General features: G+C 43.0%; 2 protein-coding genes across 12 annotated transcripts in view; both read right to left on the bottom strand.

Moving 5' to 3' along the window:
• cope (COPI coat complex subunit epsilon) overlaps positions 1-9009 on the bottom strand; it is a 28138-nt gene extending 19129 nt beyond the window's left edge. For both annotated transcript variants that reach the window (XM_072244623.1, XM_072244624.1), the window contains exons 1-3: positions 8876-9009; positions 1940-2002; positions 96-196 (exon numbers count right to left, since the gene is read on the bottom strand). In XM_072244623.1, coding sequence (XP_072100724.1) covers positions 96-196; positions 1940-2002; positions 8876-8980 — 269 coding nt within the window. In that variant the 5' untranslated portion in view covers positions 8981-9009. The remainder of the gene's footprint in view (positions 1-95; positions 197-1939; positions 2003-8875) is intronic.
• A 7467-nt stretch (positions 9010-16476) lies between these two features.
• LOC140188409 (semaphorin-4E-like) overlaps positions 16477-18578 on the bottom strand; it is a 177177-nt gene continuing 175075 nt past the window's right edge. For all 10 annotated transcript variants that reach the window (XM_072244649.1, XM_072244651.1, XM_072244647.1 and 7 more), the window contains one exon: positions 16477-16607. In XM_072244649.1, the coding sequence (XP_072100750.1) occupies positions 16583-16607 (25 nt within the window). In that variant the 3' untranslated portion in view covers positions 16477-16582. The remainder of the gene's footprint in view (positions 16608-18578) is intronic.

The following is an 18578-nucleotide window of genomic DNA, read 5'->3' as shown; positions in this document are numbered from 1 at the left end:
AGCACTGAGAAAGACAGGGTTATTCAGCATCAACCAGGAAGAGATATCCAGCCCATCATCAAAAAAAGAACATCCACTCAAGTATGACCCCTTACCTTTGATCCTCATTGGACAAATATTCAGCAAACATTTTTACAGCCTGTAATTCAGGGGGAGCTCCTGGTTTGATATCATCCAATACAACACCATATTTTCGCTAAAGAGGAGGATAAAATAATTAGAAGTCTGTTTCTAATCAGTTAGGTTTTAAACTCAGTGGTTTTGGTTGATATGTTCCCACTGAAAAGCAAGTTTAATCATTCCCTGTTATATCTAGCCCAATATTTCTCCTTCAACAATATGGTTACTCCTTCACATCTTAAAAAAATTGAGCAACTATGTACATTTTCCAAAGTAAAACAGCAGAATTACTGATAATAATACAAGGAATCGGAAGACAAATGTCCAGCCACCACTTTTATCAAGTTTTCTCATTTACAGACTGTCACAGGGTAATGAATGGGTTCCATCTTTACAGACACCCATAAGCACTTATGGAATGTTTGTCCACCAGTTAGAAATCAGAAAAATCATTCAATATGGCAACCACAAGGTATTGTAATGAACTGTATCAAAATTACACAGGACTGATAATAATAATTATTGAAAGGGGGGAGAGGGAGAGAGAGAGAGAGAGAGAGAGAGAGAGAGAAGTATTTCTGTATTCATAGTGCTGAACATCTGTAGGTACGCTGGGCTTTTGAATTTAATATTATGGAAGCTCAATCTTGTGTAGGAATGTTCATAAATTGGGAGTGCTTAACCCGAGAATAACCTATAATCAGCTGAAGACACACTCATTGCATTAGTCAGGACTAACTGAATTAACCTGCAGGAAAGCTGATGCATCATAGTGGAGATTAATAGTACCCAAGCTGTGCAAGATCTAGTAGTACCAACTGAGAAATCAAGACACAAAAGCAACTGAATACCTTAGTTCCTAAAAGCAATACAGAAAGTCAACAAATCTGTGCAAAGTTATTTTTTAAAAATCTATTTAATTACACAATATAACTATCCAACAGCGAATGCCAAGCACATTAAGAGTTTATTTTGCATCCAACCAAATCTAAGCAAACATAGGGATTGCAGATTGCAACTGATCATAATCAATGGAATAAACTGATTATAAAATAATATCCATAAGCAGTAAAGAGATTTAAAAGTTGAAGTACCAGTGACCAATGATACAGTAAAAGTTTGGTGATACAACACACACTTGAACTTGACAGGTGTAGGTTAACCCTATGGGGCTCCCTTGATACTGTAGTTAGACAGTATTGTCACTACATTGCATTACAATCATTCACAAGTAAATTGAGCCAATTAAACATTTTTATTACAGAAATTATTACCAAGCTCTTGAGTCAACACCACTATACTGAACTAAGTTGCACATCTCAGGAAGCTCTGCCGTGAAGCTAGCACTTGAAGATTCAGAAGAAACCATAATAACATTTTCTACAAACTATACTACCACTTCATTTAACATATACAATTGTGATGTACTAGAGGTCTTTAAAAAGAGCAGAGGACTTGGTAGTGTAGATAAAACTGTTTTCCCTATTGAAAAAGTGAGTAAGCCCTTCATCCAAGTGGTGCTGGCAAAAAAAAAAAGCAGGGTCAATTTCACATTTCAAAACAGACAGTAGGAAAAAGTAGCTAGGTGCGTAACATGTAAAATATAAAAAAAACACCAGCTGCTTCACTGTGGGAAGTGGAAAACTGAGGAAACATCTGCCTTGACCTACTTGTACGCTTTTCAACTGGGAGCCTCAATGAGTGACTTATAGTCTCTCTCTCTTGAAAATGAGGGGGTAAGGCTGCACATGAAAACACATAAATAAAAATTTTATTCAATTACAATAATTGATATAATTATAGTGAACATTGTTCATACCTGTGCAATATAAGCTCTATAAAGGAAAACATCACGCTCAATTTCTTTCTCAGGATTAGAGACCTGAAAAACAAATCAGTTTGTTACGACCATGAAAACAAATATTTTTGCTTGTCAGCACTTAATTCCATAGCTGTGCTTGATCTTCAGAAAAAAAGTCTTTCAAGGCAATTAAAAAAAAATCAGATAATGAGTAAGAGATAAAGAGGAAGGTGACCATTACCACATATAGGAAGAACGCTCAAAAGCAGAAAGGCTGTAACAAGGTACAGTGTTGCTGACAGGTAGTCTGAGGTACACAGGTGAAAAATGCTGGTGTACCAGACTGTAAGGAGAGACAGTAAAGTTTGCAGATGACTGAAATACAGCCAATTGAACTAAAGCATGTTGCAAATGACAACATTTTGATGTCAGTATGCTAGCACACAGTGTGTCAAAGAACATCAATCCACACTTCTATAAAATAAAATGCAACCAGACGTGTTTAAAATTTGAAGTAAAGGGAAAATGAACTTTACAAATAGATGAAGAGAAAATGAATTAGGCTTTAGAGTTACAACTAAAGTACAGAAAAGGATACTTTGGAAAATTGAGTTCGGGCTGATGGAGAAGTTCATCAAAATGTAATGCCAGTTTACGTTCATACCGAGCAGTTTACAACGTTAACCCTATGTTCAGATTACATTTAGGATTATTCACCCTTTCCAATAAATGGCCAATGAATTCCCGGGCCTGATGACCAGAATCTTAGGTGGCTACTATGAAGAAAGTAGATGCACTGGTTATGTTCATCGAAAATTACATAAATTCCAGCAAAGATAAAGAAGAAACCAGGGAGCTGGAGGCAGGTTAGCAGCTGTGGGAAACAACATTCCCTCTAAGCTGCACGGTGCGCAGCCACACAGTAACTGAAATGCTTCCATGCACATAGCAGCTGGAATTGGGCGCAGTTAAAAAGTTTACGAAATGTGAAAGATTTTCTTTGTTGTACTGCATTTCATTATACCCTTTAATAAAGAAAATCAAAGTGTGGGATTTTTCAATTTTCATTTTAAATATTCATAGTATACATATTACAAAAAAAAGTAACATGCCATGCAGTTTTCAGACCATGTAAAAATTTCCTGCTTAGAGCAATGATTGATCCATGCAGCTGTGTAAAAAAAACTGACGGAATGTTGGTGGAAAATAATTCTATGTTTTATTAAGGAAGTTATCACAGGGCACTCAGGAAATAAGACTGGGTAGAATGAACATAGATTTATAAAATGGAAATCATAATTGGCAGATCTGTTGCTGCAATAATTCACAGAATAGAAAAGGGCATTGTGCATTGGAAAGAGGGTTTAGAGCTATGTAGACTGGCTAAATGAATGGTCTCCACATAGTTACACATGATGAAACATGTATAAGGACTGTTGTTCAAGTGGACGCCACAGTAGCATGGAGTTAGTGAGACACTGTTTCAGCTCGGGGCATCAGAGTTCAGAGATCAATCCTGGCATCCTTTGTAAGGAGTCCCTGTATGCCCTTCCTGTGGAATGCCTTCTCCCACAGTCGAAAGACATACCAGGTTGGCTAACTGATCATTATGAATTGTCCTATGATTGAGCTAGGGTTTAATTGGGGTTGTTGGGTGGTGCGGCTTGAAGGACTGGAAGGGCCTATTCCATGCTGTATCTCTAAATAAAAAAAGTGAAGTTCAAGTTTATTGTCACTCAAACATACACATGCATACTGCTAAATGAGACAATGTTCCTCTGAACCAAGGTGCACAACACAGTATATGTAACTCACACACAACACAAAGTAAATAGTGTAACACTCCTGGCACTTCTTGCGTGATAAGACCTGGGTGGCGGCTGGGAGTCCAGTAGTCGTTGTGGCCTGGGGGAGAAGCTGTGTCCCACCCTTACAGTTCTCATCCTAATGCTATGGTACTTTCTGTCTGATGGTGGTGAGAAAGTTGGGGGAACACTCAAAGAGATTGTTGGACGGATAGGAGGGATCACTGACAATGCTAATAGCCTTGCATACACAACGCTCCTGATAAATGGGGCTCCTCTCTGCAGTACTTGCAATCCTTTTGTAGGAACCACGTATCTATTTTCTGAACGCAACCAACAGGAATTCTGCAGATGCTGGAAATTCAAGCAACACACATCAAAGTTGCTGGTGAACGCAGCAGGCCAGGCAGCATCTGTAGGAAGAGGTACAGCCGATGTTTCAGGCCGAGACACTTCGTCAGGACTAACTGAAGGAAGAGTTAAGTAAGAGATTTGGCAAATCTTACTAACTCTTCCTTCAGTTAGTCCTGACGAAGGATCTCGGCCTGAAACGTCGACTGTACCTCTTCCTAGAGATGCTGCCTGGCCTGCTGCGTTCACCAGCAACTTTGATGTGTGTTCCTATCTATTTTCTGTCTGTTTTATATCATGTGTTGCACATTTTATAGGTTATTGCAATTTGTCACGTGGGTTAGAGCGTGATAGAAGCAAATGAGTATACTTATGCATTCACACTTTGTCTTAGTTTTAGCTTAGTTAGAGACAGCCAGGGACAGGGATTTTTTTTGTTGTTCACTAATTATGCTGATTTGAAGACTAGTTGCTCTTATTTCGCCTTATCACTAATTTAGTTTCATTAATTTTTTTATTGCTATAAGATCATTCATCTTTGCTGTTTTCATAATAAAGGAGCGATCCGAACGTACTTTTCTTCGACTTGGAACTCAGCTATTTGGAAGCACGCCAAACAATGTCAGTTCTTGTACTCAGTCTCTCAGTAGTTTTGGTTTGTTTTCAAGTAACCACTACACCTTTGTAAGGACTTGTGGTCAGACGCCTTACAGCTCCTGTACAGATGGTGGAACAGCTGGTCAAGACACTCTAGATGGTGCTCCTTGGTTAAAAAGGTGGGGGGGGGGGTGTTAGAGAGAGAGAAAGGAAGCCTTACTTGCTTCAATCTCCTCAGAAAGTAGAGACCCTGCTATGCTTTTTTTTGACCAAACAGGTGGTGTTGAGGGATCGGGTGAGATCATCCATTATCATCCACTGCCAGAAACTTGGTGCTCTTAACTCTCCTCACGGAGCAGCTGTGTATGTGTAGTGAGGAGTGGTTAGCCTGCACCTTCCAAAAGTCCACAATCTCCTCTTTGGTCTTGTCCACGTTGAGACTCAAGTTGTTGTATTCACAGCATTCTATCAGCCGCTCCACCTCCTCTCTGTATGCCGTCTCTTTCTCATTGATCAATTATTCAGAGGCTGACCACTTGTATCATGAGCCAACCTGACGATTTGCTTTGAACTGGATCTAGCAATGCAGTCACGCATCAGCAGTGGGCAGAACACATAGCCCTGGTGAATACCAGTGTTCAGCATGATGGAGCTAGAAATGTTTCTGCCAACACAGACTGACTGTGGCCTTTCTGTCAAGAAGTCCAGGATCCAATTACAGAGAGAGGTATTGAGACCCAATGAGGGCAGTTTACTCACCTGCCTCTGAGGGATAATCATACTGAATGCCAAGCAGGAGTTAATAAACAGCATCCTGGCATATGAAGCACCATTTTCGGTGGGGGGGGGGGGAGAGACGAGATGGAGTGGAGTACAAAGACTATGCCATCATCAGTGAACCGACTTGAGTGATAAGCAAAATGGAACGGGTCCAGTGTAGGAGGAAGGTGGTATTTAATGTGATCCATAAACAGCCACTCTTTATTGTTCAGATCAGTGTTACTGGAAAGTAATTGTTGAGACAGGTTACTGGTGACCTCTTGGGCACCGGGATGATGGTGGCTGCCTTGATGCCTGACAGGACAGTGTAGTATTCCAAAGAGATGTTAAAGATATCTGTTAGAAACTCAGTTAACTGGGCTGCATAGTCCCTCAGCATCCGATCAGGTATGTTAAATGGGAAGCCATCAAAAGTGAAATTTTGAAGTACAGTGTTTGTATGTTCCTGTTAGAATAAAAGACAAGGCTAACAGGTTTAGGGAATCCTGATTTTTGAAGGATATTAAGGCTCTGGTTAAGAAGAAGCTGCATAGCAGGTATAGGCAGCAAAGAACAAATGAGGTGCTTGAGAGAAAACAAAATGCAAGAGAACACTTAAAAGAGATATCAGGAGGCATGACTTTGGGCTGGTAGATAAGGTGAATAAATAGATTTCTTTCATTTACACTTGAATGACACTGAGGCAAAGCAGCAGTGAGGTAATGGATCGTGTATGGATTAGAGATGAGGAGGTACTGGCTGTCTTGAGGCAAATTAGGGTGGATAAATCCCCAGGGCCTGACAGAGATTTTTAATATGTCTTTAGCCAAGCATGAGATGTCAGAGGACTGGAGGACAGCTGATGTTGTTAAAGGAAGGCTCTAAGAATGTCAGGAAATTATAGACAGGTGAGCCAGACATCAGTAGTGGGTATTGGAAGGTATTCTAAAGGACTGGATACATAAGTATTTGAAGAGACAGGGACTGATTAGGTATAGTCAACATGGCTTTGTGTGGCAGATCCTGTCTAACCAACGTTTTATAGTTTTTCAAGGAGTTATCAGGAAAGTTGATGAAGGAAAGGTAGTTGAGGTTGTCTACATAGACTTTGGCGAGATTTTTGACAAAGTTCTGCAAAAGAGGTTAGTCAAGAAGTTTAAATTGCTTGGTATTCAGGATGAGGTAGTAAACTGGATTCAACCTCGGCTTCACAGGAGAAGCCACAGAGTGGTAGTAGATGGTTGCCAATCTGACTGGAGGCCTGTGACGAGTGGAGTGCTGCAAGGATTGGTGTTGGGTCCATTGTTGTTTGTCATTTATATCAATGATCTGGATGAATGTGGTAAACTGGATTAGCAAATTTGCAGATGACACCAATACTGTAGGCAAAGTGGACATTGAGGAAGGCTATCAAAGCTTGCAGTGGAACCTGGACCAGCTGAAAATGGCGGATGTAATTTAAAGCAGACAAGTGTGAAGTGTTGCACTATGGGAGAACAAACCAGGGTAGGACGAAAGCCTGATTTATACTTTTGTATAGGCTCCACGCCGTTGTGAGCATTTATACTTGTGCGTTGGTGTGTCTGCGTCGCTCTGCAATTCACCGCCAAAACAGTTTCTTTGTGTACTTCAAACAACAACGACTGAAACTGAGCGCATCATGTTGGAGTTGGAACTAATAAATGTTGAACAAGAGTTACTTTTACTGAAATTACTGCAATGCAGAAAAGAGAGAAGGCATCGGAGGAGATGGTGTGTACGACCATTGAACGGATTGAGGCAGAAGGTGGGTGAATTTTCTGGGCTTGTCCGGCCACTGAGAGACATGGACGAGGAAATGCATTTCAAATATTTTCGGATGTCGGCAGGTAGATTTGACAATTTGGTTCATCGTCTCCAAGCGATGCTACCAAGCGATGCTACCAAGCGGACCAATCACAGATGTGGCAGTCTGTGTCGCCGCGATGCGTAGTTACATTTTTTGGGGAGGTGCGCATCAGGCTACGGCGTAGGGTAGGTGGCTACACTGTACCTGTGGCGTAGATTCAACGCAGAAGTATAAATTGGCCTTTACAGTGAATGATAGGACACTGAGGAGTGTGGTAGAACACAGGAATACCCAATCCCTTAAAAGTAGCATTTCAGGTAGATAGGGTTGTAAAGAGAGCTTTTGGCACATAGACCTTCAAAAGTACAAGTACAGGAGTTGGGATGTTATGCTGAAGTTGTACTAGATATTGGTGAGGCTGAACTTTGGAATATTGTGTGCAATTCTGCTCACTGACGTACAGGAAAGATATCGACAAGATTGAAAGAGTACAGAGAGTATTTAAAAGTTGCTGGGACTTGACCCTAGTTATAGGGAAAGGTTGAAGACATTAGGACTTTATTTTCTGGAGTGTAGGAGAATGAGGAGGGATTTGATAGAGGTATATAAAATTATGAAGGGAATAGATAAGGTTAATGCAAGCAGGCTTTTTCTATTGAGGTTGGGGGAGACTAGAACTAGATGCTATAGGTTAAGGGTGAAAGGTGAAATGTTTAATGGGAACCCGAGGGGGAACTTCTTCACTCAGAGGGTGGTGCGAGTGCGGAATGACCTGCCCACAGAATTGGTGGATGGGGCTCAATTACAACATTTAAGAACAGTACACAGATTGGAGGGCTGTGGTCCTGATGTGGGTTGATGAGACTAGAATAACAGTTAAGCATGGACTAGATGGGCCAAAGGGCCTGTTTCTGTGCTGTAGTACTCTGTGATTCTGTGTAGAAGTACATGAAAGGCATCTAATTTGAGAGAAAAGATAGAAACCTAAGACACTGTTGAATCTTTGGAATACACTGTGCATTTTCAAGACAAGTCGAAAGGTGCTTAGATTTTAAGCATCAGAAGGAATAAAAGATTAGCAGGTATGTGACACCAATGTGAAATACCAGTCATGATATTATTGAATGATGGAGCAAACACAGAGGGCTAAATAGCCTGTCCTTATTTATTTCGTACATTCAATGTTCCTGTACCACAGTTGTAGGGTTCATCAACCTAACTGTAATAAACCATTTGAAAGTAAGCTCAGATTTTAAATTAATTGCATTCAATTTTGTCCGGTTTGACAAGCTTCAGCTTTGATGTAAACACTATGTTAGCACCTCTCCATCTGGCATCCACTGCCCAATTAAGTCCTGAACCCAACCTTTCATGAACCGCAACTCCTTATCAGTTAAAGCCAAGTTCATGTAAATGAATTATTTAAAACAGGTGGTACTCTGCCGAGCCAACTGGCCACTGGGTCACGGAGCCCTAAGCCCGGACACCTAGGCCGTGACTACCATCCCCACCAGCAGCCGGCCTTCTGTCAGCCCGTTCCCCCAAGTTAACTAGCCTGGGTTAGGGAAGTTATACCTACCCTTTTTGCAATTTTCTATAACTCGGCCAACTCACCTTGAGTTTTTGCGCCTCATTTATACACTGCTGATAGCTGCCGATGTAGAAACTGTTCCTCACATCGAAAAGCGGATCCCCCTCCCCCTGCTGCATTGCCGCCATCTTCCTCGGCTTGCCCTGACAAATGCGCAGGCGCGGCCTACGTGGCGCCGGAAGTCCGTGTGGGAAGCTCGTCGGCTATTCTGCGCATGCTCCGAAAAGAGCTGCTGAGCTTGGCCGAGTTTTGTCTTGACCGTAATGCGGGATAATTAACACATCAAAATATTTCTCAGGGGTATTATAATACAAAGCTGGCTATAAAAAGGCCCAACATCACGATCAAAGTGGGACGTAATGAGAGCTATAAACTACTGGAGGGAAGGGAATTATCGATATTTCTGGTTGAGACCCATCTGACCGTCTCCCCTCTTCGCTATCAGTCCCGCTGCAGCTTTCCAACCAGAAATATCGATAAGTTTTCTCCGCCACAGATGCTACACGACCCGCTGAGTTCCTCCAGTGGATTGGTTGTTGCTCCAAGTTCCAACACCTGCAGTTATTGAATATGTTTATAGAGACATTTTTGAATGTTGTGAAAACAGCGTTCAGGAACAAGCCGGAAAGTCCAGTTGAGGCTTGGAATCAGGGCAGGTTCAAAGCCGTAGCTTTGATAGTAATAATGTAATTTCTGGTAATATTACAAAGCATTCTATTCATGGTTGCCTCTGAGCCTGGGCATAAGTTCTAGATCTACACCCCTTGTGCAAACTGCTTTCATTGTTAGTATTGCTTGTACTGAATGTTTCTGAATGTACACAAACATTTCATGGTTGCAATCTATTGTCAGCTTCAGCAGCCTGTGAGTTTGAGGACAGGCCTTGCCAGCTGTCTGTACTATGACGGTTGCTATAATGTGCTCAGCCATGGTGAAGTACTGGAAACTGAGCTGCAGCAGAAGATTGCACCAGGAAATAAACAGTGGAAGATGGGCATCCAGTTGGGAAGGCCTGCCTCATTGGGCTGAAGTCCTCTCTACTATTTCAAGTGGCAGCAAAATGTTATTTCATTATTTCAGAAAGAAACAATCAGAATCAGGTTTATTATCACCGGACACACATCAAAGTTGCTGGTGAACGCAGCAGGCCAGGCAGCATCTCTAGGAAGAGGTACAGTCGACGTTTCAGGCCGAGACCCTTCGTCAGGACTAACTGAAGGAAGAGTGAGTAAGGGATTTGAAAGTTGGAGGGGGAGGGGGAGATCCAAAATGATAGGAGAAGACCGGGGGGGGGGGGGGGGGGGGGAGGGATGGAGCCAAGAGCTGGACAGGTGATAGGCAAAAGGGGATACGAGAGGATCATGGGACAGGAGGTCCGGGAAGAAAGACGGGGGGGGGGGGACCCAGAGGATGGGCAAGAGGTATATTCAGAGGGACAGAGGGAGAAAAAGGAGAGTGAGAGAAAGAATGTGTGCATAAAAATAAGTAACAGATGGGGTACGAGGGGGAGGTGGGGCCTAGCGGAAGTTAGAGAAGTCGATGTTCATGCCATCAGGTTGGAGGCTACCCAGACGGAATATAAGGTGTTGTTCCTCCAACCTGAGTGTGGCTTCATCTTTACAGTAGAGGAGGCCGTGGATAGACATGTCAGAATGGGAATGGGATGTGGAATTAAAATGTGTGGCCACTGGGAGATCCTGCTTTCTCTGGCGGACAGAGCATAGATGTCCAGCAAAGCGGTCTCCCAGTCTGCGTCGGATCTCGCCAATATATAAAAGGCCACATCGGGAGCACCGGACGCAGTATATCACCCCCGTCGACTCACAGGTGAAGTGTTGCCTCACCTGGAAGGACTGTTTGGGGCCCTGAATGGTGGTAAGGGAGGAAGCGTAAGGGCATGTGTAGCACTTGTTTTGCTTACACGGATAAGTGCCAGGAGGGAGATCAGTGGGGAGGGATTCCACCACTAAGCACATCTTTCCCTCCCCCCCCCTCTGCATTCCGCAGGGATCGCTCCCTACACAACTCCCTTGTCCATTCGTCCCCCCCATCCCTCCCCACTGATCTCCCTCCTGGCACTTATCCGTGTAATCGGAACAAGTGCTACACATGCCCTTACACTTCCTCCCTTACCACCATTCAGGGCCCCAAACAGTCCTTCCAGGTGAGGCAACACTTCACCTGTGAGTCGACGGGGGTGATATACTGCGTCCGGTGCTCCCGATGTGGCCTTTTATATATTGGCGAGACCCGACGCAGACTAGGAGACCGCTTTGCTGAACACCTACGCTCTGTCCGCCAGAGAAAGCAGGATCTCCCAGTGGCCACACATTTTAATTCCACATCCCATTCCCATTCTGACGTGTCTATCCACGGCCTCCTCTACTGTAAAGATGAAGCCACACTCAGGTTGGAGGAACAATACCTTATATTCCGTCTGGGTAGCCTCTAACCTGATGGCATGAACATTGACTTCTCTAACTTCCGCTAGGCCCCACCTCCCCCTCGTACCCCATCTGTTACTTATTTTTATGCACACATTCTTTCTCTCACTCTCCTTTTTCTCCCTCTGTCCCTCTGAATATACCCCTTGCCCATCCTCTGGGTCCCCCGCCCCCTCCTTGTCTTTCTTCCCGGACCTCCTGTCCCATGATCCTCTTGTATCCCCTTTTGCCAATCACCTGTCCAGCTCTTGGCTCCATCCCTCCCCCTCCTGTCTTCTCCTATCATTTTGGATCTCCCCCTCCCCCTCCAACATTCAAATCCCTTACTCACTCTTCCTTCAGTTAGTCCTGACAAAGGGTCTCGGCCTGAAACGTCGACTGCACCTCTTCCTACAGATGCTGCCTGGCCTGCTGCGTTCACCAGTGACTTTTATGTGTGTTGCTTGAATTTCCAGCATCTGCAGAATTCCTGTTGTTTATTATCACTGGCATGTGTTGTGAAATCTGTTAACTTAGCAGCAGCAGTTCAATGCAATACGTAATATAGAAAAAAAATAATAAATAAATTAGTATAGGTATATTGAATAGATTAAAAATCATGCAAAAAACAAAAATAATATGTATTTTTAAAAGTGAGGTAGTGTTCAAGGGTTCAATGTCCATTTAGGAATCGGATGGCAGAGGGGAAGAAGATGTTCCTGAATTGCTGAGTGTATGTCTTCAGGCTCCTGTACCTCCTACCTGATGGTAACAGTGAGAAAAGGGCATGCCCTGGGTGCTGGGGGTCCTTAATAATGGATGTTACCTTTCTGAGACACCACTCCTTGAAGATGTCCTGGGTACTTTGTAGGCTAGTACACAAGATGGAGCCGACTAGATATGCAACCCTCTGCAGCAGTACCCCCCCCCCCCACCCCGCAACCAGACGGTGATGCAGCCTGTCAGAATGCTCCCCACTGTGCATCTATAGAAGTTTTCAGTGCATTTGTTGATATCTTTTCAAACTCCTAATAGACAATAGATGCAGGAGTAGGCCATTCAGCCCTTCGAGCCAGCACTGCCATTCACTGTGATCATGGCTGATCATCCACAATCAGTACCCCGTTCCTGCCTTATCCCCATAACCTTTGATTCCGCTATCTTTAAGAGCTCTATCCATCTCTTTCTTGAAAATGTCCAGAGACTTGGCCTCCACTGCCTTCTGGGGCAGAGCATTCCACATATCCACCACTCTCTGGGTGAAAAAGTTTTTTCTCAACTCCGTTCTAAATGCCTACCCCTTATTCTTAAACTGTGGCCTCTGGTTCTGGACTCACCCGTCAGCGGGAACATGCTTTCTGCCTCCAGCGTGTCCGATCCCTTAATAATCTTACATGTTTCAATCAAATCCCCTCTCATTCTTCTAAATTCCAGTGTATACAAGCCCAGTCGCTCCAATCTTTCAACATATGACAGTCCCGCCATCCCGGGAATTAACCTTGTGAACCTATGCTGCACTCCCTCAAGAGCAAGAATGTCCTTCCTCAAATTTGGAGACCAAAACTGCACACAATACTCCAGGTGTGGTCTCACCAGGGTCCTGTACAGCTGCAGAAGGACCTCTTTGCTCTTATACTCAATCACCCTTGTTATGAAGGCCAGCATGCCATTAGCTTTCTTCACTGCTTGCTGTACCTGCATGCTTGCTTTCAGTGACTGATGAACAAGAACACCTAGATCTCGTTGTACTTCCCCTTTTCCTAACTTGACTCCATTTAGATAATAATCTGCCTTCCTGTTCTTACCACCAAAGTGGATAACCTCACATTTATCCATATTAAAATACATCTGCCATGCATCCACCCACTCATCCAGCCTGTCCAAGTCACCCTGCATTCTCATAACATCCTCCTCACATTTCACACTGCCACCCAGCTTTGTGTCATCTGCAAATTCGCTAATGTTACTTTTAATCCCTTCACCTAAATCATTAATGTATATTGTAAACAGCTGTGCTCCCAGCACTGAACCCTGCAGTATCCCACTGGTCACCGCCTGCCATTCCGAAAGGGACCTGTTAATCGCTACTCTTTGTTTTCTGTCAGCCAGCCAATTTTAAATCCATGTCAGTACTCTGCCCCCAATACCATGTGCCCTAGTTTTGCCCACTAATCTCCTATGTGGGACTTTATCAAAGGCTTTCTAAAAGTCCAGGTACACTACATCCACTGGCTCTCCCTTATCCATTTTCATAGTTACATCCTCAAAAAATTCCAGAAGGTTAGTCAAGCACGATTTCCCCTTCTTAAATCCATGCTAACTCTGACCTATCCTGTTACTGCCATTCAAATGTGTCGTAATTTCATCTTTTATAATTGACTCCAGCATCTTTCCCACCACTGACGTCAGGCTAACTGGTCTATAATTCCCTGTTTTCTCTCTCCCTCCTTTCTTGAAAAGTGGGACAACATTAGCCACCCTCCAATCCACAGGAACAGGATCTAGAACATTGGAAAATGATTACCAATGCGTCCACGATTTCTAAAGCCACCTCCTTAAGTACCCTGTGATGCAGACCATCAGGTCCCGGGGTCTTACCAGCCTTCAGACCTAATAGTCTATCCAACACCATTTCCTGCCTAATATAAATTTCCTTTAGTTTATCCATTACCCTAGGTCCTTTGGCCACTATTATATCTGGGAGATTGTTCGTGTCTCCCCTAGTGAAGACAGATCCAAAGTACCTGTTCAACTCGTCTGCCATTTCCTTGTTCCCCATAATGAATTCACCCTTTTCTGTCTTCAAGGGCCCAATTTTGGTCTTAACTATTTTTTTCCTTTTCACATACCTAAAGAAGCTTTTACTATCCTCCTTTATATTCCTGGCTAGTTTACCTTCGTACCTTATTTTTTCTCCGCGTATTACCTTTTTAGTTATCTTCTGTTGCTCTTTAAAAGTTTCCCAATCCTCCGGCTTCCCACTCATCTTTGCTATGTTATAATTCTTCTCTTTTATTTTTATACTGCCCACTACTTCTCTTGTCAGCCACGGCCTCCCCTTACTCCCTTAAGATCTTTCTTCCTCTTTGGAATGAACTGATCCTGCACGTTCTGTATTATTCCCAGAAACACTTGCCATTGTTGTTCCACTGTCATCCCTGCTAGGGTATTGTTCCATTGAACTTTGGCCAACTCCTCCCTCATAGCTCCATAGTTCCCTTTGTTCAATTGTACTATTGACACTTCCGATTTTCCCTTCTTCTTCTCAATTCATAGATTAAAACTTATCATATTATGGTCACTACCTCCTAATGGCCCCTTTACCTCGAGGTCCCTGATCAAATCCGGTCCATTGCACAACACTAAATCTAGAATTGTCTTCTCTCTGGTAGGCTCCAGTACAAGCTGTTCTAAGAATCCATCTCGGAGGCACTCCACCGACTCCCTTTCTTGGGGTCCAGCACCAACCTGATTCCTCCAGTCTACCTGCATGTTGAAGTCCCCCATAACAACTGTAACAACCTTTGCGACATGCCAATTTTAACTCTTGATTCAGCTTACACCCTACATCCAGACTACTGTTTGGGGGCCTGTAGATAACTCCCATTAGGGTCTTTCTACCCTTAGAATTTCTCAGTTCTATCCAAACTGACTCCACATCTCCTGATTTTATGTGCCCCCTCGCAAGGGACTGAATATCATTCCTCACCAACAGAACCACCCCACCCCCTCTACCAACCTGTCTGTCCTTTTGATAGGATGTATACCCTGAACATTCATTTCACAGCCCTGGTCTACTTGAAGCCATGTCTCTGTTATTCCCACAACATCATACTTGCCAATTTCCAACTGAGCCTCAAGCTCAACTACTTTATTTCTTATACTTAGTGCATTCATATATAATAGTTTTAATTCATTACTCCCCTTCAGCTTTCACATCGATTCCTATTTCACTTGGCCAGACTGTACGATCCCTTCTTGAGCTTTCTGCTCCATTGATTCTGTAGTCTTTCTTAACTTTTCTGATTCTCACTTTCCCTTTAACTCCATCCTTATAGTTCCAGTTCATCCCCTCCTCCCCCCACTATTTAGTTTAAACACACCCGCGTTGCAGTGGCAAACCTGCCTGCCAGAATGCTGGTCCCCCACTATTAAGGTGCAACCCATCCCTTTTGTACAATTCATCCTTACCACAAAACATACCCCAGTGGTCCAAGAATGTAAATCCTTGCTTCCTGCACCAGTTCCTCAGCCACACATTCAGATCCATTATCTCCCTGTTCCTGCCCTCTCCAGCACTAATTATAGTTGCTGTCTTGCCTTCTTTATAACTTCATCAATATGTTGGGACCAGGTTGGGTCCTCAGAGATCTTGGCATCCAGGAATTTGAAACCGTTCACTCTCTCCACCTCTGATCCCTCTATGAGGATTGGTATGTGTTCCTTCGTCTTACCCTTCCCAAAGTCCACAATCAGCTCTTTCGTCTTACTGACGTTGAGTGCCAGGTTGTTGTTGCGACACCACTCCACTAGTTGGCATAGCCCAATCCTGTATGCCCTCTACAAGATTGAATAAGGGAGCTCAATCTTCAAATATTCTCTCTTGAATCAATTGCACAAAATATTATTATGTTACAGTTTTGGGAGCTTGCTGTGCACAGGTTAGCTGTTGAGTATCCTGTGACCAGACCTCAAATGCATTTTATTGCTGATAAAGTACTTTGGATCATTTTCAAAAATATATATTTTAAAGATACTGGTATAATATCTAAAAACAGTTCATGCTTGCATATGGATGGAGTATTTGGCTGAATAACTTGTCTTCAGATGCTGTGTTGCAGTCTTTAGTGTTCTTGTGAATCATTACAGAACTGGAATTTAATATTTCATCCCCAGCACAGTATGTCCACAAATGCAGTGTTTTCCTTGGAGCAGAGCTCAAGGATAATGCATCAATTTCTTTTGTGTGCTTTAAACTTACAACCACCTGACTTAGAAGCAAGCATGAGCCAAACATATTTTAACTACAGTGACGGGAAATGATACAAGAGTAGACTCTCTTGGTCTAAGACTCAAGAGGTTAAAACTATACAATCTAATCTGACACAATTGCATGTCTACATTAGGCTTTGTTCACACACAGAAATTGCCTCAGGAATATTTTCTAGAATTTCAAATGAATACAGACCTTTGAAATGGAGACTATTCATCTCTCTCAGTGTTCAGAATCCCAGTTTAGAATCCTCGTAGAGCTACAAACAAAAGCTTTTGATCTATTGTAGCAGACTACTGTAGAAGTAGGATTAATCAGCTACTAATAATATTATACCATCTGTGGGGAGAAAAAGCAAGAGTTAATCTTTCATGTTGAAGAGCCTTCCTCAGAACCACAATTTCCAAGAATTCCTACTGTGAAGATGGTCCATTCTTTTCCATCTATCCTGCTTCCTTCACCCACTCCTGATGGACGGTCTTTGACCTGAAACATTAATTCCGTTTCTCTTCCCACAGATGCAGCCATACCTGCTGAGTACTTTCCGCACCATCTATTTTTATTTTAGATGTCCAGCATTTGTATTTTTTTTTTTTAGATTTTATCTATCCAGTAGCTATGCTTTTGTATATGCCATCTTTTGGATGAAACTCTGGACTGAAAGAGAGTTGAAAATATTGAGCTCTAAGTTACCATTATATTAGATGCAAGAGGTTGCAGTAAAAATTGCGATTGTAAGTTCATAGTTTTGGTCAGTGGGTGATGGGAGAGTGATGCCCTGTTTATGAAGGAGGACATCATTGCCTCATCTACAAGTAAGAGGCAGAGAGGGAAAAAAACAGATATTTGTGACCCATCTCATTGTTGAATGTGGATACAAGATTCTGTCCAAAGCTGTCACTTTTCAAGTTATTTGGCAGATGGTTCACCTTGAGTCAATCGGATTGTATCCAGAAGAAAGATCACTACGATCTTGAGCTACTCAAACGAATGAACACCTATATTTGGCACATTTGCCTAGTCATCATGGACGCAGCAGACTGTAACATCATAATCAGCGAGTTGTTTTGTTGGTCTCCCCTCTTACTGTGGAAAAGGGGTGACACTTCTGTTCCTGGTTAGAGAGAAAGAGAGAGCCTTAGCTTTTGTTTGACCGCAGATCATGGTCTTTCTTTGGGGGATTTGCAATTGCTTGCTTGGTGGGTGCTGGGTGCTGATGCTTCCTGCTGAAATAAGTGGGAGAAGGTTGATGCTTTGCTGCTACTTGTGCATGCGAGAGAATTGAGGGGACTTTAGGGTTCTAACATTTTTACTGTCATTCATTCTTTGGGTTCTCATCTGTATTGAAGATGTTGGCTGGTTGGCACACAAATCGAGAAAGCTTGTAGACAGTGTGAGAGGGAGGATAGGCAGGTGATAGAGAAGGGATGTGCTCAGCCTGATGGTTTGAGATGTGTCTATTTTAATACAAGGAGTATCTTGAACAAAGCGGATGAGCTTGGAGCGTGGATCAGTTTATGACGTTGTGGCCATTACAAAGACTTGGGTGGCTCAGGGGCAGGAATGGCTACTTAGAATGCCAGGCTTTAGATGTTTCAGAAAGGTCAGGGAGGGAGGCAAAAGAGGTGGGGGCATGGCACTGCTAATCAGTGATAGTGTCACGGCTGCAGAGAAGGAGGAAGTCATGGAGGGATAGTCTACTGAATCTGTGGGGGTGGAAGTTAGGAACAGGAAGGGGTCAATAAATCTACTGGATGTTTTTTATAGACCACCCAATAGTAACAGGGACATCGAGAAGCAGATAGGGAGACAGATTCTGGAACGGTGCAATAATAACAGGCTGGTCATGATGGGAGATTTTAATTTCCCCAATATTGATTAGCATCTCCCTAGAGCAGGGAGTTTAGATCGGGTGGAGTTTGTTAGGTGTATTCAGGAAAGTTTCCTGACACAATATGTAGATAAGCCTACAAGAGGAGAGGCTGTACTTGATCTGGTATTGGGAAATGAATTTGGTCAGGTGTCAGGTCTCTCAGTGGGAGAGCATTTTGGAGATAGTGATCACAATTTTATCTCCTTTACCATAGCATTGGAGAGGGATATAGGAACAGACAAGTTAGGAAAGCATTTAATTGGAACTTGGAAGCATAAATTGGGAACAGATGTTCTCAGGGAAATATATGGCAGAAATGTGGTGAATGTTTGGGGAATATTTGCGTGGCGTTCTGCATAGGTACGTTCCAATGAGACGGAAGAAAGTGGTAGGGTACAGGAACTATGGTGTACAAAGGCCGTTGAAAATCTAGTCAT

Source organism: Mobula birostris, chromosome 26 (genome assembly GCF_030028105.1).
Source record: "Mobula birostris isolate sMobBir1 chromosome 26, sMobBir1.hap1, whole genome shotgun sequence".
In the NCBI taxonomy this organism is placed as follows: domain Eukaryota; kingdom Metazoa; phylum Chordata; class Chondrichthyes; order Myliobatiformes; family Myliobatidae; genus Mobula; species Mobula birostris.
The sequence above is the reverse complement of the archived record's forward strand: the minus strand, read 5'-3'. Positions and strand labels throughout refer to the sequence as shown.